Source organism: Chroicocephalus ridibundus, chromosome 15 (assembly GCF_963924245.1).
Source record: "Chroicocephalus ridibundus chromosome 15, bChrRid1.1, whole genome shotgun sequence".
NCBI lineage: Eukaryota > Metazoa > Chordata > Aves > Charadriiformes > Laridae > Chroicocephalus > Chroicocephalus ridibundus.
The window spans coordinates 13,066,417-13,091,233 of NC_086298.1; the positions used below are offsets into that span (position 1 = coordinate 13,066,417).

The window sequence follows — 24,817 nt, forward strand, 5'->3', positions numbered from 1 at the left end:
GGGGAGCTTTGGGGGCTGCAGGAGGCAGCGAGCCCGACCCATGCCCCACCCCGAGGCTGCCTGTCTTCCCCTCGCAGCACATCACAGACCACGGGTGCTTCGTTATTGTCATTAAGCTTTTATTTCCACTGTCACAAAGTTCCTGGGTTTTGTTTTGTTTTTCTTTTGTTTTTAAACTGTTTCGTTTGCTTGGTTTGCTCTTGAATTCATCTCAAGACAAGGCAGCAGGGCATGCAAGCCGAGACACCGGCATGGACGCACAAACAGGCTTCATCTTTACAAACAAGGCTCTTTGCTGGAGCTGCTGGTTCTCAGCCGGGGGCTCGGCTGCTGCCGCCCCGCCCCGGGCAGGGGTCCCGCAGGACACAGCACCCTGGCCCAGGGCTGGTGGCCACAGGAGCAGAGAGAGAGAAGGGATGGACGGCTTTCCCGCAGCGCCACTGGAACAGGTCGGGGCTGGCATGTGTGACTGAGACCCCAAAACTGCTCTGCAAGGAGAACCCCAAGCTGCTGCACCAAGACTGGGCCCAGCATCTCCCTCCTTCAACCCCAGTCCACGCTTCTGCCCTGCTGACCACCGCCACCCACTGCCCTCATGAAGGAGGGGTGGCTGATGCCCTCCCATAATCCCCCCCTTTGCCCCGGGGTTGGGGACAGTGGGACAGGGAGATGGCTGCAGGTCACCCACCCATCCCGTTCAACCCCCCCAACCCTAACTATATGGGAAGATGGCAGCTCTGCCAGTGATTTCGGCTGCCCCCATGCCGTGCCTGGCCCTGCTTCGAAGCCGGCCCTGCTTCGAAGACAGCCCTGCTCCAAGCAGGGGTCAGCCCCATTTCCCGAGACCCCCCAGGTTCACACGGCCCCACAGCAGCCGGTGGCAGACGCTTCCTTACATCCCTGCCCGCTCGGGGGGAGCAGTGGCTCTGGGATGGGGGTCCCACAGCCTCAGCATCCCCCATCCAACTGGGATGCGGTGTCCTGACAGCACGGGAGGCAGGCACCGACAGGCATCTGCTTCTGCACAGGTGAGATGCAGCCGGTACCCGGCACAAACGGGGTCTAGGGTCCCCCATAAGCCAACTCCCCCCTCCACGAACCCATCGGGGAGTGCTCCTGGTGGCCACCCAGTGTCATTACAAATCGCAGCAATTAAAGGGCTGCTCCGGAGGAAAAACCCGCTTCGCTTCTCTCTCGGGTCCTGGTTTGTGCCGTGATAAGGGGGTGGGGGGGAATCTGCCCCCAGAGCCTTCTCCCACATCCTTGTCCTTGGGGTGAAACAGCTCAGCCCAGCCCAGCCCCAGAGCTCATGGAAAGACAGTTACAAAGCAGCAACACTCTGCACACAAACATGAAAATGAAAAGAAAGGAAAGCACAGACATGGCATTTTAATGGGGCAACACCGACGGGGACAAATGAGAGGTAGGGGGGGACACGCCACAGTCGCCTCTGCCCGGCTGCGCTTCGGGTCCCCTTCCCATTGCCAGGGCTGCAGCCGGCTTGATTTCAGACAGGCATCAGGAACCTGTGTGTGAACAGAAACAGATCAGGTCTTGTCGGTTGTTCGCCTTTAATAATGAGCAGGTGTAAAAACACCGAAATTAATCATTTGGTGATGTAAACTCCAACCCAGCAGTCCATGCCCTGCTCCCGGCACTCCACACATGCCTGATGTTCAGGGGGTCCTGCCAAACCCGCCTGGTCGCAGCCGTGAGCCGTATCCATCACCTCGGGCACAGCCTTGAACCGCTCTCCGGAGGGGGGATGCCTCACCCAGGCCATTTCACTGATGGGGAAACTGAGGCACGAGGAGGTTAAGGCCAACATTTCCAAGCATGAGATGCTTCAAGCCTTATTTTCAGCGGTACCAAAAAGCTGTAGATCCTGGTGATGTTCAGGAGTCGGGGGCCCACAGTGCTCCCCAAACGGTGACTAGAAGCATCCAAACCAGGGTCCCAAATCCACAGAGAGGGGGAAATACCGTGGTCCAAACAATTTGCTCGGGGACGCTCAGTGTGCCCAGAGCGGGGCAGGACAGACCCCACACTGGGACGCAGGACAAGAGCCAGCCCGACCCTGCAGGAGGGGCCTCTGCCCGGGAAAACTCCTTGTCACCACCAAACCAACAGGGTCCTCGTCAGCCAGCACAGAGCTTTTGGATGCAGGCAAAAAGCTTTTTTCCTTTTTGCTCCTTTTTCTGTTTCTTAATGTGCAAATATTTAAGGGAGGACAAGGCATTGGGCTCCATCCCCTGAGCCTGTCGGCAGCAGCGGCAGCAGGAGGTTGCTGGCGGTGATGCTGAATTTGGGGATTTCTGGGGTCTGAAGCTCTCCCAAACCGATGCTGGTCCCCCACCCACCCACAGCGGGGGCCACACATCCCGCTGCCCGTGCAGGACTGCCTCATGAGACACCAGCGAGCGCTGATGGAGCTCAAAGCATGGCAGGTCCTCCAAAAACTGAAAGCCTTTCAGGGGAAAGCGTCAGAGCAAATGAGGTTTGCCTTTTGCTGGGAATTATGTCAAACATTGCGGGGTCCATCATTTATCAGCGGAGGTGGTTACAGCAGCGTCACATTCATTGGGAACATCGATTGGCACCAGAAGGGTCCAGTCTGGCAGAGGAGCGTTAGAGAAGTTGGAGGCACTGCAAAGATCTACCCAAGAGAGCTGTGTTTTGGCCACAAAGCATCAAGGAACAGGAGTCTCCAGGGGAAGGAGCGAAGTGACACCCTCCAGGAGCCCCCAGAAATGAACCACCATCACCCTCAGGGGCAGGAGCCACAGAGGAGGCATAAATATTGCACGTGGACGTGAGGTCGGTCTCCTTGGGGATGGGGAAGTTTTTTATGGACATCAGGAAGTGCCACCAGCACATGGCCTCAAAACCGGGGGAGCCAGGCTGCGCAGCAAAGGACCAGCATCACTTGGCCAGAGACTCCGTTTCTGCCACATAGGGAGGATTCAGACCCTGCTGGGGCACCATCTTGTCACCTGCATCGTGGGACACCTGTGAGAACATCCTTCATGTCCAGATGTCACCTCCCACCGCCATGGGGACGGCCCCTGGCTGGGCTCGGCCGCGGGACCTGCAGAAACCCCAGCAGACAGTGGGGCGGAAAGATGCTGCCACCATCAGCCGCACCGGGGGTGGCGGGGTGAGCCCCGAGATGGTGGGAGAGCAGCATCAGGGGTGGTGGGGCAGGAACAAGCCACGTCAGAGCAAGAGGGTCTGCACCCCAGCTGGCAATAGGGATCCCGCGGGCATCTTGCACTTTGCTCCTGAGGAGGTGCGAATCTCTCCTTCTCCAGGGCAGGGGCCACAGCGGATGGAAACGGAGCTGCGGCAGCATCCACCTACGCTCTTCCTCCAGTGGAGATGCCAACTGTGTCCCACGGTGTGTGTCCCACGGCATGTGTCCTGGTGGGGCTGAGCCCTGCTTGGCCACATCCTGGAGCAGTGGCGGGTGATGGAGAGGCCACACAAGCACCGCTTGTGGCTGTTTCCAGCCTTTTCCAGCTGTTTCCAAGCCCCACACTTGGGTATCTCCGGACGTGTTTCCCTGGCCCTCTGCCTCCCATGGGGGGGGCACAAGTGGCTCCGCTTTGGGGCCATGCCCTTGGTTTACAGCAAAACCTCCCACATCCTGAACGAGGAGCGAGGGGACAAGGAGACACCCCGAGCTGCGTGTCTCCCAGCCCAGCACCCCACGGAAGGAGCTGCCACATCTCCCCAACCAGCATGGGGGGACAGAGCGAGCGGTCCCCAGGGGCACCCCCTCTGCTCGCCCCACCGGCACACAGGCTGATTCCCAGCCACCTCCCTGGGGAGCAAACAGACCTTCCCACCATTTGCAAAAAAACCCCAAAAGAGTAAAGGAATCCACTTGAAAGCAAAACCCAGCTCTCAGTTCCATTAATACTTTTTCATGCAGTGAGAAATTTTAAAAAAATCAATGGAAATGAGGACATTCTGGTGCCTGGCGGTTTCCTTGCCCTGCCCGGCTGAGGGATGGAGGGGGCTCGGACTGCTCGGAGCCTGGACTGAGCTTGCAAAGGGAAGGGTGAACAGAAAAATGCAGGAAACAGGTAAACGGGAAGAGGAAAATAAGCTACAGCATCCCCTTAAAACAGCAGCCAGCCCACAGAGCTCGGGATACAGCGGGTGGGAGGAGAGGGGGCAAGGCAGATTTTTGGCTTCATTGTTATTGCAGGTTCCCAGTGCCCCGCAATAGTGTACGAGCTTGTAAACCTTACATACCATCACCGAGGTGGTCGGACACACACACAAGAGACTAAACACGGCAGCAACATTTACAACAAATAAATAAGGATATCGATCGTCAAGACAGGCATATAAAAAAAAAAGCCTCACTTTTTTCCACCAATGGAAAAAAAAAAAAAAAAAAAGAAAAAGCACAATACTGTCTCACCAAAAAAAAAATATATATAATAATATATATCCCTAGTGAGCCGGGCCGGGCTGCCAGCGGCATCGCAGGTGATGCCAGGACTGTGTCCCCAGTCGCCGTTGGTGCCTCGGCTCCCCAGCCGCCCCCCGCAGGCAGCACCCCGGGGTGCGCGGCCCCCCGCTACCTTTGGGCTCCGTCTCCAGCCGGCCGGTTCCTGGGAGAGGACCACGCCGGCACCGGCGCATCCGCAGTCCCATCCGAAAACGTAGGAAAGGGGAGCAAAGAGGGTGAGGAGGCCGGGGGGTGAGCTCTGCCTTCGGCGATGCTCAACCCGTTCCCCTGGCCTTGAAGTCTCGGGTGTTCGCTGCCGCTCAGACTGGGGTCTGTCGCGGGTGGTTTTTTTGGAAAAAGCAGAAGTTGGCAAATGGCAGCGGCTGGTTCAGAGTGCAGAGAGGGGAAGTGAGCTCGCGCTTCGAGGGCATCCTTTGCTCGCGGAACAGAAAGGAAGGCCGAGAGGGACAGGCAAGCTTCACGCGGCGGTGGTCGGATGGTACAGAGAGCATCTTCCCCCAGGCGTCTACAGGAGAGGGTGGGGAGAAGGAAGATCGGGTGAGAAGGATGGGCAGAAAGCCCTGCAGCCACCTGGCATGACATGAGCACAGCTGGAAACATCATAAAGATTGTGAAACGCTCAAAACTCCAGCGGGAGTTTAAAAAAAAAGCCCCAGCACCCTTGGTCAGACCCTGTAACAACCAAAATCATCCCAAGAGACATCTCCGCATGGCCCCGTGGGGCACGGTGAGGACCACGGCGTGCTCAGCCCAGCACCCCTTGGATGCTGCGAACCACAGCATCCCCGACACTGCTGTGCCAAACCCTGCCATCTCCGGGGTGTAATATAATAGGACATAATATAAATAAAACAACTAATATAATATTTCTCCAGAGCATCCCCATGCCCCCAGCAAGCCAGCTGCCCCCCTGCCTCCTCTGCAGCCGCATCTGCAGGTGAGAGCGTGAGCTGTGCCAGCTGGGAGGTCGTACTGCATCCTCCTGGGCTGCGGTCCGGGGGCGCTCCGTGGGATGGGGGGAGGGACTGGGAGAGACCCATGAGTATGGGGGGATGTCACGGGAAAGTGGGAGGGCACATCGCCACAGGGGAACATCCCTCCGACCTGGATTTGGGGGGGATGCCCATGCTTTGAAGCTTCAGCAGAGGAAAACCATCCGCCCACCCCCAGGGAAGGTGGGAATGGCATCAGGTTGGTGGGAGATGGGACATCCCCGGACCCCCCCGCCCGGTGCCGCACTCACCGCCGCTGGGTCCCGGGACTATACAAGCCCGTCGTAGAGGGAGAGCGCCTGCACGATGGAGGGGTCGGCCTTGGAGCCCTCCTGAAACTCCTGCAGCGTCAGCTTCCCATCTGCATTCTGCAAAACACTCCCATTGCAGCGTCGCTTCAACCCGGGGAGGAAGACACCGAACACCCGGAGACCGAGTGCCCCGGCAGCACCCACCCTATCCCACACAGTCGCCCGGGTCCCCTCTGCCACCACAGCCTCAGCTTCCCCATCACACCACCCGTGCCTGCAGCCAGGAAGGGTGCAATGCCACCTCGGGGTCCCTGAAATGGATACAGGGGTCCCAGAGGGATGCCGGGGTCTGCAGTGAGCCCAGCGGCAGCTGAGACCTTGTACTCACAGGGGAAGGAGGCACCTGCAAGAGCCGGGACGTGGCCAAGGAGCCCACAACTGCCTGCTAAACCCCTTGGCCCTAGGGAAAAAAATGACTCGAGCATCCTCACCTTGTCCATCATGGCGAAAATCCGATCCACTCTCTTCTCCGGTGTGTTCTCCTCCTCAGGAAGCTCCACCGTGTTTCCCTGCAGCAAGAGGACAGGATCCGGTCACACACTCGTTTGTGCCCTGCCTGGATGGTGTCCCCAGGTGAGGATGCACATTTTGTCCCTGCCCCTCCCCGCGTCAGGACAGGGCGCAGAGGGCTGGCATTTGTGACAGAGCCATCCTCATCAGCCAGATCCAGATCCAGACCCTGCCCTAGCCACAATGGCCACAACCCCACACCAAAAAAGCCCAGGGAGCGAGGGAATTGGGGGTGTTTCCGCATCCTCCTCGCAGCCCCCCCTGCACTTACCACCATCTGATAAATCGCGTCCACAATGTCCAGCATCTCGTTCCTCGTGATGTACCCGTCGTTGTCCAAGTCGTACAGCTTAAACGCCCCTGCAAGCCAGAGCGACGCGGAGGTGGCTTGGAACCGTGGCCCCCACACCGGACACGCACCCCATCGCCACCCCCCTGCCACCCCTCGGCTCCCCTCGCCGTGCCAGGGGCTGCGGGGCTGAGCCCAGCATGCAGCGAGCACTTACACCTCAGCTTCTCGTCCAGCGTCCCCCGGGAGGTGACCGACAGTGCCTGGATGAACTCCGAAAACTCGATCCTCCCATCCTGGCAGGGGGAAGGAGGGGGTGAGGGTGCCGCTGCCACCCCTGTCCCCCAAAGCCCCCCCTGCCCATGCGTGCCCGGCATCGGGTGCCCTTATGGGGCACATCCAAAAAGGCAGCAGGGAGGGAGGAGTGATGCACGTTTATCTCCAGCAGCGTGATCCAGCCGCTGTGCCCACCCGAGAGCGAGCATCCCAGCGGGAAAGACTCCAGAGCATGGGGGGGCTTTTGCCAGCGTCACCGAAACATCGCCTTTCTCCTCTCTCGCTTGCCACTTCATCGTCTTTTCCCACTTGACTCTCACCGACTAAAATAAGCGCGGGGGCTCGCTCACTACAGCTGCGCCGCTTTAATTGCACGCCCCAGGAAGCGCTGAAGTATCTTCCTCCGCCGGTGCCACGCAGCCGCGTTACTGAACTCATCCCACCATCGCCTGGGCCCAGCCCCGACCCCGCCGGACCATCCCCAAAAACTTACTTTGTTCTCATCGAAGACATTGAAAACAAAGGTGGCAAATTTAGTTGGGTCGCCGAAGGGGAAGAACTGCTTATAGATCTTCTGAAAGCCGGCGGCATCGAGCTGCCCACTGGGGCAGTCCTTGATAAAGCCCTTGTACCTGGGGAGGAAGGGCAGAGGTGGGCACCAGGTGGGTTTCCCCCCTGAACACAGCCCCCCAAGCCCGGGGGTGCCAGGATGGGGCTCTCCCTGGCGCTGCGGAGGGCTGGAGATGGGAAGGTCCTGGGGTGCTCCCTGTGTCACCCCCATCGCCCATGGGATGAGGTCCCTGCAGGCACTGCGCAAGGGTGGCAGCGGGGAGAGCCTGGAGCAGCAGCGAGTGGCACCGGTGGCACCAAACGGCGCCCACCACACTGTCCAACCCCACTGCAAGCCCTGGAGTGGCAACTGAGCCACAACCAGGTTCCTGTTGAACATTGTCCAGGACCTGGGAGGGGACGGGGACCCACCACCCAGCCAGGAGAACACGGAAGAGTCTTTTAAACCTCCTTTAAAATAAAAAGCCCCCTGCACAGAGTCACCCCCTGCCAGCACGGCCATGCTGCAGGCAGAGGTGCCCCGGCAGGCAATGCCTCGCTCAGCCCTGAAGCCGAAAAGTGTTGATATTCCTTGCTCAGGTCTTCAGATGCATGCAGCTTCCAAGCAAGAAGGAAGCGGAAAACTTCACCCAAGGGCCAGAGCTCCCCTTTCCCTCCACCGCTCCGGTGTGGCCTCACTACACCGGGTGCATCCGACTGGCTCTCTTGCACTGAGGTGGCTGGGAAAGCTCCCACGGATCCAATGCACCACTGTGGGGGAGGGACTCGTGATGGACAGCAATTTGCAGCCCCCTGCTGTGCACACACGTGCTGCAGCCGTGCCCCACTAAAAACCAACAGCACGGTGGCCCCAAGCACCCGGGGCAGCCAAGCTGCGACGGCATTTTTTGCGCAATCCCGAGTGAAAGCTGCTGGGAGGAGCCAGAGAACACAGCGGGGCTATTGCATCCTCGGGGTGGCACGGCCAAGGACATCTCCCAAAATCCATCAGCACTTAAACACCCTCAAAGCCCTTGGTCCCAGCTCCGGGATGGACCTGGATGCTGCAAAGTGCCACCCCCCAGGGTGCAGGGGAAGGGGCTCACCGGCTCCGTGGGTGCGGACACCACACAGGGGCAATGTAGGGACCAGACGGGAACCACAGGGACCAGGCAGGGACCACACAGGGTGCATGAGCATTATGCAATGCATCGCCCAGATCTGTCAGGCGCCCGCTGCGATGGGCCGAGGGCTGGAGGAGGAGGGGAAGGGGGTGGCGAGGTGGGAAACCGAAGTGCTGGTGACATCTTTTTCACGCTGCTGCAGCTATGACTCATCGGGGAGGAGGGGGGAAGGATGACAGAAAGAGATAAAGAAAGCAAACCTTGACTGGTGGGATAGGAAGATGAAAGGGAAGCAGTGGCTTTTCTAGGGCATCGCGTTCGGTGGGGCGGAGGGGTGGGGTGAGAGCGTGCTGATGGTGAGGCACCACGGCCCCAGCCCCTGCCAGCCTCTGTGGGCCCTGCTGCGAATGGGGACATGCTGGGACGGCACCAGCCTGCCCCTGGGACAGCCACGGCCACCAGCTGGACAGACCCCATGTCCCCACACCCCTCAGCTGCCCATGTGGGGAGGGAAGAGGCGAGAGGGAGCATGCACCATGCCACATGGGTGGCCGAGAGCAGCTGGAGGTCCGCCCTGCCACGCACTGTGCATGAGGTGTGCAGGAAAGCCCTCTCTGTTTTCTGGTGTCCCCTCTCTGAGGTAACACCTGCACCCCAGAGGAGGTGCCCCTCCTGCACCCCTTGCTCTGCACAGCCAGAGGGGTTGCTGCATGCCACCGGCTTCCAGCCCCTCGCCCACCAGCCCCGCGCCCCGGCAGCCCCCCGCCACACCGGCCACTCACCACTGCTGCACCTCCTTCTCCGTAACTGCAAGAGAAAACAGGGGAAAAGAGAAAAAGGCAAGAAAAAGGAATTTAGTGCTTTCCCTGTGTTTTGCACTTCACATAAGTGACCTTCCCGGGGAATGTGCCCCTGGGCTGGCTCGCTCCACGTGCTGTCGTGTGTTATCCGCATGGAAGCAGCTGCCTTCGAGGCACAGACCGGGAATCCTGCGCCAGCCCAGGAGGTTGATGGGGCTGGAGCTGCAGCCAGTGGGGTCCCTCCGGCTCCAAAACTGGGGAGCCCACCAGGACGTTTTTTCAGGGGTGTGCAGCACCATTGGTGGAAGATGCTATGGACCACGCAGGGGCCAAGCTGGTTCATGCCTGGGGAGAATCTGGCCCTGCCCTCCCACCCCCATCAGCCAGAACATCCCTGGAAACATCTGCCTGGAGGCGGCATGGGGAAGGCATTTGCCCGGCCCCAACATCAACATACTGAACATGGGCACAGGAAGAGCCCCCCAGGCTGGCATCCCCCCAGGTACCAGCTGCCTCTGAACGACAGAGAGAAACACCATCAAACCCATCCCAGGGCTCTGGGAAGCATTACCGGCCTCCAGAGAAACCCCGAAAACGTGACAAGCTAGAAAACAGTGAGCGTTGGCAACCACATGTCCCCAGCCCGGGGACAGCTGCTGAGATGGCAAATGTCCTCAGCAGAGGAAAGGCTCCGATGGGATGCGGGATGCCAGGGAGCCCAGCGGGGCTGGGGGCTGGCACCCATCCCTGTGCATCCCAGCATGCCAGCGGGGAGCCCAGTGCCAGCAGGCGGGTGCGCGGGGGGAAACGGCCTCATTAGTCATTTCCTTCGCATCGTGCATCTAAATAATAATAAAAAAGCAATAGGTCTGAAATGCGTGGGGATAATGAGGCTGAGTGGAGATGTGTCAATGTGCAAACGGCTGATAAAAATAGAGACCCAAGACACATCAACAGATGCCAATTACCTTGGATGGCAAATAAAAGAAAGCAATTTTCCATCAGAAAGATTGATAACGTGCCTGGTAGAAGGCGAGGGTTGGCAGGCGGCAGCAGTGGGGCAAGCCGGGAGGGAACACGCCGGCCCCCACCTTGCAGCCGGCCAGGTGCTGGCTCCTGTGTCCCCGTGGGCAGGAATCGCTGTGCCCGAGGCGTCCCCATGCATACGGGGGGTCCCTCCATCCCAGCTTGGGGACCGCTGGAGGGACAGAGCCTGAAAAAATCCCCCGGGAAGGGCTCAGCACAGGGTAGAGAGGCCGGCAGCCTCTGACCCGGCCTCCCCAGGGAGGTGGCACAGGGCTGTGATGGCCATACCGGGCCCAGCCGTGCCGGGAGCACACGCCACGGGGTGTCTGGTCGGCAGTCCTCTGGGAGAGGGAAGGCAGGCACAGGGATGCTCGGCACCTGGGCTGAAGGACACCGAGGGGTTCAGCCACACCGCAGGAGGGATTTGGAGGGTTGTTGTGGCAGGGCTGTCTGGCAGAAGAGCAGACAGGGGAAAGGACTGAGGTCTCCTGGCAGGAGGCAGCTGGGAAGGACACGCCGCATCCAGCGGCAGGCAAAAACAACAGTCGTGCCAGTCCCGAAGGATTCCCCATCCCCAAATGGAAGGAAGCATCCTTCCAAAAGCAAGATGCTGAGCCACGTCTCTAACAGAAACAGGCTTCTCCCCACACATTCCCCACAAGCATCGAGACACCAGCCAGGACTCCCACCCCAAGTGTGCCAGGGGATGGGGGATGCCCCAGGCACCAGTTCTGCAGCCCTGATCACCCAGAGACACTGACGAAGGCGGGTGGGAGGAGGAAGAGGAGGATGAGCGGCAGGACTTTGGGCACCCCACGAGGCAGGCGAAAGGGGCAACAGCAGCAGCCCGGATCTGCGGTGGGGGCACGGCTCAGCCCCTCCTGGCAAATCGCCTTCTGTTCTCTCTCCCTCTCTCAGCTGCGTTTCCCCCAATGTGCTATTTCAGGCCCAGGAGCTGCCTTTCAACTTCAGCAGGAAACAATTAAGAAATCCGTGCTTTTTTTAGTGCAGGAGAAACGCTGGTAACGACACACTCGGGCTGGGGTGGGAGGGGAGGGATGGAGCCGGCTCCACTTGTGCCTGCAGGAGGGACGCGATGCTCCCGGGAGAGGCTTTTCCAACAGAGAGGACCTTTCAGGTGCCAGCCTGAAAACCAGCATGGGGCTCCCGAGGTGGGATTTGTTAACGTGCATCCCTGGAATGGGGCCATGTAAAGCCCTATCCCTCCTCCAGCACACTGGCACCAGTGCCTTCCTCCTGCCCCTGTGGGGTCTGGGGTGGGAACGCGGCCCCATCTCCCAGCCCTTGGAAAACCACCCACCCCTGGGTGCATCCCTCCACTGCCACCAAATCTTCCTTTTCCCCAGGGCAGAGTGTTCCCAGCGTAGGGAAATATCACAGCCCCGAGCTTAGCATCCCTGCGGCTGGGCAAGCTGGGGCTGAGCCAGTACCTGCCTCCCCGTCTCTGCAGTTACGGATCCGAGACAGACGATGACTTCGCGGCTGCCACTTCCCGACCTCGCTGGGTGTCGACACTCCGAGTGGCACCAATTAGGGATGCTAATGCCTGTCCCTGCAGCAGGGACCCACAACCGTGGTAGCACTGGGGACATGACACTCTCCTGGCCGGGTTAAGCCACGCGTCCTGGGGCTGGGGACAGGGGACACACACAGGGGCAGGGCGGTCCCTCCGCTCTCCCCGATCCATCCTCCACAGCTCCCCGGCACGCAGAGCTCAGCCAAGCTCACAGAAAGTACCTGTGCAGCAGCAGCTGCTGCATTCCCCTTCCCCAGCATTGATTGTGGCGCGATGCTGAGCCCATGCAAATCAATTTGCAGCGTTATAAACCTCAACCAGGCTTGACCCCGAGCGCTCAAGGACACAGGGATGACCAGCAGCAGCCCCACTGCAGCATCCCACCGGAGCAGGGCCGGCTCCATGGCCATGCCCCCACCGAGCTGGGGCTGCGGCTGGGCTCAGCCGCCGTGCCATGCTCCCCCAGGACCCCTGCTCTCGCAGCCGCTACGGGGGGGGGGGGGCTATAAATAGCACACATGGCGGCTTGTTAGTGGATGGAGCGTGCCCTGGGATCCTTGGGGATGAAAGGCGCTAAATAAAGGCAGGGTATTAGCATTTGTTATGAATCGCAGCGCTGTAAGAGCCGAGCCGGCAGCCCCGGCTACACACCGCAGACGCCCTCCCCTATGTCCCACGCCACACGGCAGCATCTTTGCTTCCGTTGCTCTTAGCGAAGTGGGGGAAACGCTGAGTGCAGGGCTCTCACTGCAGGCAGCAGCAGGCAGCAGGGGAAGGCAGGAGCAGGCAGCAAAGGCAGGCAGTAGGGGAAGGCAGCAGGGGCAGGCACGAGCAGGCAGAAGGGGCAGGCAGGACAAGCAGGCATTGGGACAAGGCAGCAGGGGCAGGCAGTGGGGGCAGGCAGCCCAGAGCAGCCCAGGAATTGCCCCCCATGGCCAAGCCATGGCCACGGGCCCTCGCTGCCCCCTGGCAGCACTAGTGGGTCCATCCCTACTCCCACCTCAGCTGGGAGGAGGGTTTCGGCCACACATCCCACGCAGCACAGAAGGGCAGAGATCACCTGATGCAGCCCCCAGCCCCCTCCTCCCAGCTACTGGTACCCAAAACCCCCCCAACCCTCTCCCCCCACCTCTCCATCAATCCCCATTGGCACAGGCGAGGGCTGACAGCTCTGTCACCACCCGCCCTTCGCCTGCCCCCTCTCTTCCCACCACCCAGCTGCCACTGCAGCAAGAAACAGCTCTGGTTAATCAGTGCTCAAGCCCGTTAATTTGTGTTTGCCAGGTAGCGAGGAGAGGAGGGACCCAGGACTGCGAATCCCCATCCATCGCCCTGCCCGTGGTGGAGCCGCCCGTGGTGGAGCTCGTCGCTCGCTGGACCGCGGCAGGGACAGGGCAGCAGTGTGGAGGGCAGGAGATGTGGCCAGAGTTGGAACGGTTTGGGGACCCCTGGTCATGGTGGGATGCATGAGGTGATGTGATGCTCCAGCCCCACAGAGCTTTTTTGTGCTGCCACAGGCACCGCCGCCTTATCAGGGAAACCAGGGTTAATTATTTCCAGGCACAAAGAGACTCTCCCACGACTGCAGGGCACTCCAGTTCTGCCAGAACCCACGGGCGACTGGTCCAGCATCACCCACCAAGATGTGACAGGGTTGGTCCTGTGGCATTTATTTCCCCCAGGGACTCACCGCGGCTCCTTCCTGGGGTCCCCGCAGGTCCCTGCGCATCCTGATCTGGGGGGGCTGGCACATTGCCCCACACTGGGACTTCCCTCCGTGTTTGGGGCTGCCTAAACCTGCTGTGGATGCTCAGCCCAGCGCCCAGAGGAGGGTAAACTGGGCACCCACCTGTGTGCTCCCGCGTGAGTTAATGGGGCACTCATGCATGCACTAACTGGGCAGCCATGCCTGAGCTAGACGGGCGCTCATGCAAAAATAAACCGGCTGATCATGCGTGGACTAATTGGGCCCTTGTGCACAAATTATTTGGGTGCTCCTTGGTGAACTAATTGGGTGCTCATGCATGATTTCATCGGGTGCTCATGCATGAACTACCTGGGTGCTGAGGCGTAATGAAAGGGGCGTTCATGCATGGGCCAGCTGGGTGCTCATGCATAAATTTTTTGGGCACTCGTGGATTTATCAGGCGCCTGTGCATGGACTAATTGAGCACTCACCCGTAAATTCACCGGGCACCCCTGCGTGAACTAATTGGGCACACATGTGTAAATTAGTGTAATTAGTAGATAACACACTTGTGCATGTACTAATGTGTAAATTAGTGTAATTAGAAAATAACACACTTGTGCATGTACTAATTGGGCACTCAGGTGGGAATGGATCAGGTGCTCATGCATAAATTAATTGTACACGAACTGACTGGGGGCACACACATCAATTAATTGGGTACCCATGCATCAACTGACTGGGTGCTCACGCACGGACCAGTGTTCAATCCAGCGCAAATTAACGGTGTACCCATGCAGAAATCAACCGGGTCCTCATATGTAAACTAATTGTGCGCTCGTGTGTGTATTAATTGGATGCTCATGCATGAACTGATTGGGTGCTGATGCGGAAATGACTGGGGTGCTCATGCATGTGCTAATTGGTCCCTCATGCGTAAAATACCATGGTGCTCTGGGCTGAACCCCGCACACCCTGCAATTTATGCCCAACACACTCCACCCCTTGCCTCTGCGAAACACATATTTAAGAATTGTCTGAACATAAATCTGTTACAAACTCCACTTTCAACATCATCACAACGTTAATATTCACCAATTACAAGCTCCCCCTTCCTTCCCTCCCTCCCCACCGAGCGGGCGACAGGGCTCAGCAGCACGTGCATCCTCGCTCAGATTGCGCTCCTTTCCCCTGGGACCCAGATTTGGGGGTCAGCATCACAGCCCGGACAATCACCCACTGCAGAATTAGCCCTTGGTCCCCACCAAGCCACCACAGGGCTCACTACAGCATTCCAAACGGATATTTGGTGCAGATTTCACACCTTGCTCCTGCAAACAGGAACCCAAGAAGATCCCATCAGTCGGCAGAGATGGACCCATCCCCACTGCCTGCCCCTGTCCCTGCAGAGCAGGTTTCCAGGGGTAACTGCATCATAACCCGGACAGTTATCACCAATTTCAGGCCACATCCCTGCAAAACCCGTAGCCCAATGCGTGACAGCAGCTCCAGCTGTTGGAGATACCGATGGGTGCAGTAGCTGCGGGGCTTTGTTCAGCCCCAAACGGGCTCTGGGCAGCATCCGCTGAGTGCAGAACGGGCATCTCCCCGCAGGGCTGTCTGGGACCATCTCTGGCAGCCAGGGCTGTCGGGTGGCTTTGTGCAGGCTTGGGTCGGGGCGGGGAAGTACCCGCTGACACCAGGGACAGTTGGAGCGTGACCACGAGACTCCCCCAGCAACGCACACCCCAGCTCCGACACCAAACCCCCGGCACGGAGCCCAGCACCTGCGGGAGCAGCACTGTGGGGGGCCAAGGGGTGAAAGCACCCCCAGGCTGCTGCAGGCTCAGTCGTCCTCCAGGACCGTCTGTCACCCCATCCTGGGGCACCTCTGAGCTCACTCAGGTCCCCATTTGACAACGTTAACTTTTAAGATATGCCACACATCAGCACTTTGGAAATTTGGGTTGTTTGGCCCGGATGACTCGGACTCATTAAAATTCAGGTTTAACTATAAAACCAATGTCCTGGTTAAACATTACCGACCACCCTGTCCTCCTGCGCCCCGGTAGGGCTCAGCCCCAGCTCTGGGGCCACCAGATCACCTCAGGGCCGGGGTTTCTTTCCGCTCCCGGGCCAGCGCAGGGCCAGATTTGGGGAAACAGCATTAAAACACGACCCCAGCAAAACCCGTCTGCAGCACCGGGGCCACCCCCACCGAAATAACTGTGGCAAGAGCCTGCCCGATGGCTCATTTGGTCCCCGAGATGACCAGCAGCAGCTTGCCCAAACCACCGTGCCCCCATCTCAGCCCTGCGCACCCTGGCAATGCCCGGTCCCTGCTCCCGGCCGCATTGCCCACGCACCGGCAGTGTCCCCATGTCCCAGTGCAGGTACCCCTCCGTGCAGCATCCCATTGCAAAGGGACGTCAGAGCAGCCTCACCACGCGGGCACCAACACTGCCAGAGCTGCCTACCTGTCGGAGCAGGATGGGGATGACCCCAGCTCGCCTGTCTCCCCCTGCACTTGCCCAATTTGGCTTCTCTCCCCATCAGACACAGACATTGCCAGCATCACGGCAGGTCCAGGAGCCGCCGAGACGTTCGGAGCACAAGGCTGACAGTGTTATTGGTGTCATTTGTTACTGCTGAGATACGAAGCAATATGCGGAGAGAACTGCATGTGCGTTTGGCACTCTTCTCGCCGGCGGTTGCCATTAGTGGTCTGTCTTGCTCCCAGACTGGATAAACAGGTCCATGAGCAGCTCTGTTCTTGTCTCCCCCGGGGCTGGTACCAACAGGAAGGCCAATATGCAGTTAAAATCCTTTTTAGACTTTACTAAATATTTAAGGGCCCGACATTAGGCTTTGGAAATTGGGTTCGGGGAAAACGCTGCAGTCGCTGCGAAGGCAGCAGAGGAAGGGCAAAGGACAGCGCCTTCATTTGGAAATTAATGACTCAGACTGAAACACGCTCGCAGCAGGAGCTGGCGGCCGCGGCAGGTCTATCCTGGGCTGGATTTAATCCCAGCTTCCCCACGAGCTTCCCCACGAGCTGTCACAGGGATGCCTCATGGTGGGGAAGAGCATCCCCAGGATGCAGGGAGGAGGGATGGAGCAGCCCTGGCTGTGCAGGGGACAGCTGTGTCCTGCCCCCCTGCTCAATCCTCCCCTTGGCTGCGGGGATTCCGGCATGGCCTGGTGCTCCAAGGTGCTGTCCCCCACCCGTGGAGGGGTTCCTGCCCTGAGCAGAGGAGAAAGGTCCCCTCCAGATCCAACGCAGGAGTTCCTGTGACTCCGCCATCAGACCCTGGAGCCAAGGGAGGGTCAGGAGGATGCTGCAGGGCAAAGCCTTGCTGGGAGTGGGCAAAGCCTCTGCCCCCTCCCGGTGTCACCCACCGGGATGGGGCCGTGACAAGGGCTGCCGAAGCGGAGGGTGCTGGAGGCACCAAACACCCACTTCTCCATGGGGGGTAGCACCCAGGGCATCTCCACAGGGTCTGGCCATTGATCAGGAGACGCTGGAGAAACACGCTTGGATGAAGCACAAGCAGCCCTCCTTCCACATAGAAACCAAAAACGTGCCTTGAAGGGAGAAAAATGTGCAGGAGATGTGGGGAGCAGGCCATAGAATCACAGAATTGTCTAGGTTGGAAGGGACCTTTAAGACCATCAAGTCCAACCATCAACCTAACACTGACAAAACCATCACTAAACCATGTCGCCAAGCACCACTGGGCTGGGGAACCTGCAGCAGGGGCCACCAAGGAACCACAGCGATGGTCACCATGTCCTGGGGTGAGCACCCCCAGCCAACCCAGCCCTCGGGCAGGCAGGGGTGGAGGGCACGGGCCCTGGCTCCTTCTCCCATCCAGCTCCCTAGAAGACCCAGGAGGGCGAGGAGGGGAGGGAGGAACAAAGCAACCCCACAAATGTCACCCCGATAACGGAGCGAGCGCGTCCGCGGGCTCCTCCCTGAACGAGCTGTTTCCTTTGATGCCTTCAGAGCGTCTTGTTTCACAACCTTAATTATAGCGGCAGCAGCAAAGGTCAGGAGAGTGGTTAAGCAGATCCATTAACATGTCAGGGGATAAATGAAATGTGATTCTTCTGATGCCGGAGCAGCAGAGGCAGCGGCGCGAGCGTGGCTGGTAGGGACGGCTGCTCCGCTCTGCCGCAGAGGGAGCCTGCGGGGTCCCTGGCCACGTCTTCCCCTTCCCACGCCGGCACTGCAAACACCTCCCAGGGACCACAGGGACACCCAAAAACTTGCTTCTAATACTGCAAAACTTGCTTTGCTTGCATTTCCCCGCCGAGCACCAGGTCCACGCGCAGATGGGATACCCAAACATGAGACTGCAGGTTGGGGTCTCCCTGGGGAAGGGGCTGGAGATGCCTCCAGACCACCACAGCCCTCCGGAGGCAGCACATCAGCTCCCCATCAAGCTCGCAGTGAACCTGCACCACAGCTGCCACCTTCATGGCTCTGGGTTACATGTAAAAACAGTAAAAACAGGTCCCAAACAAAAGCGAGCCCCCGGGCACCCTTCCGGTGCATCCTGCCCATCGCCCTCCCACGCTTCTGGGGCAGGTGCTCTCCTCCTCCCCCGAAAAACTTCCCTTTTGGGCTCCTGCAAATCCTATTACACACTGAGAGGGCTCGGAGCAGGCAGGCGCGCTCACCGGCTCAACCAGCCAGGAGCAGCCCAGCCTCAGCGTTACGCACCGGGTGTGCACCCACCTCGGCATCCCGGTGCCCCGCTCCCGGGAGCAGGTCCCATGGGGCTCCCAGGCTCCATCCTGAGATCCACGGGCTCTCATCCCACGGTGCTGGTAGGGCCGAGGGGAGCCAAGGGGCACGTGGCTGGTGGGGAGCGCAGGCAGCTTCACCCATCGCTTGCTGCCGAGGGCTATCAGGTGCATAACCACCTGGCCAGTTTGCCCTGCTTCCTGACAGAGGAGCAAGGGATTTCAACACAAACCAACCTGGCAGAGAAACCCAGCACCCGGGGCCAAACATTTCGGAGCCTAAAAATAAACTAGCAGCGGGGAGTTGCCGAGGTCCCTCCACTGCTCCGCCTGTCCCTCTGCTCCTGCCCGCCACCCTGGCCGGCACATTCCCCCAGCACTGGGGTGGCACAACGGAGCGAAGCCCCAGCCCGCTGCCCCCAGTGAGGAACTGACCCCTTTTCCCTGCTGTGAATTGCTACAGTCGGAGAATTTTCTTTCCTTTCCCGCAGAATTCAACCTGCCACGACATACCCCCGCAACTACAAATCAATATGTTTGTAGTTTGCTCTTAAACTAATACCCACTAATTCAATGCATGACTATCAAGCACCAGAGCCAATTTTGCGGCTTATTGTAAAAGAGCAGAAAATTATGATGCCAGAGTGAGTTTAAAATCCACAAAATAGATCACAGTGGGTGGGACACGGTTCTTGGGAAAAGAGCATCTTCCTCTCCCCACACCTGCTCCACAGCCTGGGCCCCCCAGCGCCATGGGTGTCATTTTGGCACCCTCGCCGCGGCTCCCACGCCTTCACCGCAGCCTCACCGTGGCCTCTGGAGCACCAGGACCACCGTCCCGAGCCCACGCCCGGTCCCGGCAGCGATGCCATGCACCTACATGGCTCCGAGCGCAGTGGATTGTGCGGCTATTGCAGCTGGCGTTAAAAAAAAAATACAGTTTTAGTAGTTCTGAACCTGGGAAGCAGCTACAAAAAGTGAACACTGAAACCCAATTCCCCCCCAAATGACTAAAAAGAAGAGCTAAAATGTACTCTTCTGAAACAACCACAAATTTTTGAGCATGATTTTAAGGGTTGTCAATGCTGTGGCTGGGCTAGGAGCGCTGCTGTAAGTAGGGATGCTCAGCACTGCATTTCTCTCACAATTTCTCTAACAAGAGTCCACGTCAAGCCATTTCCACCCACGACGCATATTCTGCACCCACAACCGCACACGTGCACTTTGCACAACTTTATGCAGGCTGCAGGTACGCCAGGACCTGCATCAGTCTCTAGCTTAGCAAAACCCTTTGACAGTGTCCCCAAAAAACTCTTAAGCACCACCCCAAACCCCACCATGGCCCACAGCCACCAGCACCTGGCCCAAGTTAAGCCCAGGATTAAATTCCCGCTGAAGAGGGTCCAGCAGATGTGATCCAGGGAGGATGGCGGTTCCTTCGAGTCTTGGGCATTATCACCTCCTGGGACAAAACACACAGAGGCCAAAGCTGCGTCTCTGAGCTACCTCAACAAGGCATCAGGAAGATTAATAAATTAATGACTATAAAGCACTTCCAGAGACTTTTGGATGAAAGGCTCTATGGAAGTACAAAGAATTACATAATTCATTATTCATTATTATTATCACTCAGTGTTGGCTTCTCCCGCACGCTCCTACACGGCACCAGCCCGGCCTCTGAGGAAGGTTAAATCCTCACCCCGCAGCTGGGCTCCCCCCGCCAGCGCCTGGCAGACGGGTGAGCTTGGCACTGACGGATGTTCCTGGGCACTCAGGTGCCCAGAGATGCTGAAAGGCACCCGGCGATGGGTCCAAATCAACAGGACTTGGGCAGCCGGCACTTCGAAGAAGCCCTCGGATGTCCTTCTGCGCCTTTAGGTGTCCAAGTGCCATTAAATTCTGGCCCCCAGCACCGTAAGTCAGGAGCGGAGTGTGGAGGGGAGCCAAGAGACGAGGTTTCCAGGCTCCTGACCTTCTGTATGCAGTTCCCAGCAGGACCTGGGACAACCTGCTCTGAATACCTGCAGTAAAATAATTCTCATATCTCATGGAGGCCACTGACGGCAACCCTGCAGCATCCTCGGCACGACCACCATGCCCACGACTGCCCTGCCACGTGAGCTTCTCTCCTGGCTGCACCCACCACCAGCCCCAAGAATGCTGCTACCCAGGTACAACCAGAGAAATGCCAAAAATAGGAGATGGAGATACCCAAGGGGATAGGAGATAGTGGCCAGGGGACCCAAGACGCCACCAGGGGAAAGAGCACAGGCTGCAGGTCCTCTGTAGTCCCCTAGATGTGATAAATCTCTACAAAAGCCACGTAGGGCAGGGTGCGGGGGGCGAAGTCTCCCCGTCCCTCCCATCCCAGCAGAGCCAAGAAGGGGCTTTTTGTTATTTGCTTCGTTCTGTTTGGAAATGGCACAAACAGAAAATGATGCAATGGAAGGAAATACCCATCTTGGGAGAAACCCTTCACGTACCGCAGCCACGGCTCATGCTGCCATGAGAACCTCCCCGGCACGAAAGCGGGTCCCCCGTCACCAGCTGCCAGTTACAGGCTCCTGACAACATCTGCCCAGATGTGCTGTAACAGCAGCAGAACAGCACCATGCAGGAGGCGGGGCCAGTGCCCGCACGGTGCCATGGCAGCCAGCATGTGGGAAGGGCAGCCACACGCCGGGGATGCTCTTCCATGGATGGTCATTGCCGGTCCGCCAGAAAGGTGCCGAAATACCACAGTGCTGCAGAGCAAAACCTTCCCCAAGCAGACCCCCAGAAACTGTTGAGTATGCCACGGATTTGGGGGTATGGCTACCCCCTGCTCGAGCTGGTCCAATGGCCACAGCACAGGGGTCTGGATGAGTCCTTCCCCCTGCGCTCAGGGCAACCCTCCGCTCCTACCTGCGCCTCCTCTGCCCGGGTTCCCTGAAACGCAGAAGGAAATTAATATCTTTCCAATCTCCCAGGGTCTGAAGATAAATCTGAGGCTCCCAGACGTGCCTGGGAGGGCCCTGTGAAGCGCTTCACCAGACAAGGAAAGGCGTGCTCGCCTTGACAGCTGCGAAAAAGGGGCAGAAACACTCAGCAAAAGTAATTAATCCCAGAGAGGAGAGGTGGAATGAGCAGAGCTCAACAAACAGAGCCTGGTATTAATGATGGCTCTTCCTGACAGGCATCGCACCGCAGGCTGCACACTGCTGGGGCACGCTGGGATGCTGCACCGGGCTCCGGCCACGCGCCGCCCTGTGGCACGGCTGCCCAGGCGCTGCTGCCTCACCTGCACAGGTACACGGGTCTAGAGGCAGCAAGAAGCCCAGATTGGGCAGACAAAACTCCAGACAGGCCAGGAACCCACCGAGGGAGCGATCAGAGGATGGGAGTCTTTTAAGGAGGGAATGCAGTGGAAAAGGAAGGGTACCTAAGAGAGAGGAGCAGAAAGTTGGGCATAAAGTGATTCAAAAGGCAATGCCCCTCTGCCAGCCTCATCCAGCAAGAGAGATATCCATGTTTGTCTGGTACCAGCTGCCAGTGAGACACGGGGCATCGCTGCCCGTGTGCCCCAACAGGGTCGGCACCTTCCCTGCACTGTGAGGAGCCACCCCAGGAGTGCAGAAAGCCCAGCATGTGGGAGACCACCAGCAGACAAGGCTGTGCTGGGGCCAGCTCTTCCCAGATCCCTCTCCGTTGGAGATCGGATCATTGTGGCGGCTGCAAACCGAGCGGGCGATTGCAGCACGGCAATACCCGTACCTGGCCCAGACAGCAGGTCACGGCTGCACCGAGGACACCAAAACCCAGGGCTCAGCTCCAGCTCCAGCCGGGGGCTGTGCCCAGCTGGCACTGCCACGTTATGGCTATTTCTTCTCCCCGAGCCACTTGGAGGAAGCCCAGCCGGGGCACCCCAACCTCCCCTACCATCACTCACGGTTCAGCTATGCGGACGTGCCACCCGCAACCTGCTCTCCTCCTGCCTGTGCCAGGGCGAGAGAGCAACCTCGCGTGTAGGGTTGTGCAATGCACCAGTATCGCCTCTTCTCCATATGGGAGAACTTGCTGCATCCTAATCTATTGCCTTTTTGGGTAAGCGCTGCTGTGGGACTGCAGCAATGACAGCGGGGAGAGCTCACAGGTCTGCTGCACGTTGGGCGAATATCTCTGACCTGCGAGTGGAGAGGCAAACTCGGACCACCAAAGCCTTTGTTTCCTTTGTGCATCCTTCAGAAAAAAAAAAAACAAACCAACTGATTTTGCTAAAACTGGGTGGCTCAGGCGCTAGCCACGTTAATAAGATTACAGCGGAGGTTCAGACGGGAAAGCCACTCACTTAGAAAATCAAGTTATTAAACCGATACTGAGATACTCATGAAAAATACCGAACTCTCTGGTGTCGGGCTGTTCTCTCCGCTTCAGAGCGTAAAAACAAAGGAAACCCCTGCAACTAACGCACCCAAACTTCGAAAGCCACCCAGGCGGTTTAGGTCTCTGTTCAGGGAGAAGCTGCCTGGCCCCAGGGAGGCGTCGAGGGGAGGACAACCACCACGGCCGGTCCCTGGCTACCCACCTGGCAGCCAAACCCCAGGGCCAGGCAGCCCCGGGAGAAAGAATGCTCCGAGCAGGGGCAGGAGGGGGGTCAGGATGAGGAGGGTGCATCACCCTAGGCGGGCAGGATGCGGCCCTGCTCCCGCGGTTACGGAAGGCTTAGAAATAGGCCACAGAGAATTGTTTTTATAAGAAAACGGAGTGTTTCTCTGCGTCCCTATCCCTCTCCTTGTCTCTGCCGCCTTGTGGTTGTTCGGTTTGGTTTTTTTTCCGTCCTCCCAAGCAAATCTCGGAATTCTTGCAACAAAGCCCGGCCGAGCCTGCGCCCTCCCCCGGGGAAGGGCCGCGCCGATGCCCGCAGGAATCACCGCTCGCCGCCAACGCGGGGACGAGCCGGGAGAGGAGGAGGAGGAGGAGGAGGAGGCGGCCGGGGACACCGGCAACCGCCCGGAACGGCCCCATCACCGCCCCCGGCAGCATCCCCGGCCCCCCCACCCCGCAGGCCCCTTTACTCACAGTACGTTTTCCTGGTCAGCTCCTCCACAACTTCAGGCTTCAACTTGCTGTTGGATTTCCCCATGGTGGCCGGCAGCGCCGTCAGCCCCGGCGGAGCCCCCAGCCGCCGGCTCGCCCGCCGCCTCCCGGCCTCACTGCGGGGTCATGGAGGGACGGGGAGGGGGGGCAACACACAGACACGACGATGGGGACCCGCGGTGCCTCGGTGGCAGCTCCCGGCCCGGCTACATCCCGCGGCGGGGGGGGGGGGACGGGACGTGGACGGGCAGGGACGAAGCCGGGGAAGGGAAGGGAAAGGGGCGGGGGGTGGCCGGGGAAAAGGAGGGGGTCTTTGTTGCCGGGGCTCGGCCGCAAAGGCGAGCGGCACGGCGCTGCGGGGCCGCCCTGCGTGTGCGTGTCGGTGTGTGCGTGTCCCTGGTTACACGCACCCTCCCCGCCCCTCCGCCGCCAGGCGCGGAGCGGCCGCGGCCGCGCTGCGGGGGCGCGGGCGGGCGGCGCGCCCCGCCCCGCGGGATGGAGCCGGGAGAACGGGGCGCGGGGGGGGGGCGCTCCGGTACAGCCCCAAACCGCGGGGGAGCCGGGTGGGAGGGGGATCCCAGACCTCCCCCCGCCCCTCCCCGGGGCCGCTCCGCAGGGAAAACAGGGAGAAAAATGTCGGGAGGTGGGCGGGGAGGGGGGGGATGCGCAGCTCGGATCCTGCCAAGCCGCACCCCCCCATCGTCACTGGAGGTCTGGTCCTTCCTGGGGGGCTGATGGGCAGCAGGAGGGCGGGGGCTGAGGGGAGGTGACAGTGGGAACAGGCAGCTGAGGGCCTGGGGGACGGGGGTGACCTTGGTGGGCCACCAGCACCTTGAGCTGCAGAAGCATCTTCCAAGCCCTGGCTGCCCCCAGCCAAAGGCAGGTCTGTGCCTCTCCCCCCAGGATCCTCAGGGTTCTCATGAGCCTTCGTTCTCTCCCTGCATCGTGCACACATAGAGACCAAGTTCAATCCCTTCAAAAACCCCACAGATCCAACCTACAGCAGGTTTGCGGCACAGCCAGGAAACCATACAAGTGCTAAAAGCAGTGGCACTCAGCGCTCTTCCACCTCAAAACCATGCAGAGCTTTATGCCCCTACAAAAGCGCCCTGTATATGTGTGCACACATTCATTAGCTGTTCTGATGCACGCGATAAATACAGTTTTCTTCCCGCCTGCGTTGCGATGAAGGCCCCGCTGGAGCTGCCCGGACATGCCTGGACTTCTGTGGTAGCAGCCAAGGAGGGGGAAAAAATCTGGCGCTTGGATACAGTAAAACCTGCCTGCAAAGCTGCAGAGAGCACAACACAAATTGCAAAGGGGACGAGGAGCACAGCACACACACCGCTGGTCTCTGTGCCTTTTTTTTTTTTACCCAGCAAAGGGTTGCCTGACACCCATTTCTCCA

At 59.3% G+C, this 24,817-nt stretch overlaps 1 protein-coding gene across 2 annotated transcripts; it reads right to left on the reverse strand.

The window, feature by feature from the left end:
- Positions 1 to 98: 98 nt before the first annotated feature.
- NCS1 (neuronal calcium sensor 1) lies at positions 99 to 23,905 on the reverse strand. 2 transcript variants are annotated; one of them, XM_063353501.1, is made up of 8 exons: positions 23,392 to 23,905; positions 9,317 to 9,341; positions 7,355 to 7,493; positions 6,803 to 6,881; positions 6,568 to 6,656; positions 6,218 to 6,295; positions 5,727 to 5,843; positions 99 to 4,988 (listed from the first exon to the last, which is right to left on the reverse strand). In XM_063353501.1, the coding sequence occupies exons 1-7, from the start codon at positions 23,453 to 23,455 to the stop codon at positions 5,745 to 5,747; spliced, it is 573 nt and encodes a 190-aa protein (XP_063209571.1). In that variant the 5' UTR covers positions 23,456 to 23,905; the 3' UTR covers positions 99 to 4,988; positions 5,727 to 5,744. The 2 variants fall into 2 exon arrangements, with proteins under 2 accessions (XP_063209571.1, XP_063209570.1); XM_063353500.1 differs by lacking the exons at positions 9,317 to 9,341; positions 23,392 to 23,905 and having other exon boundaries at positions 7,355 to 9,299.
- Between the last annotated feature and the right edge of the window lie 912 nt (positions 23,906 to 24,817).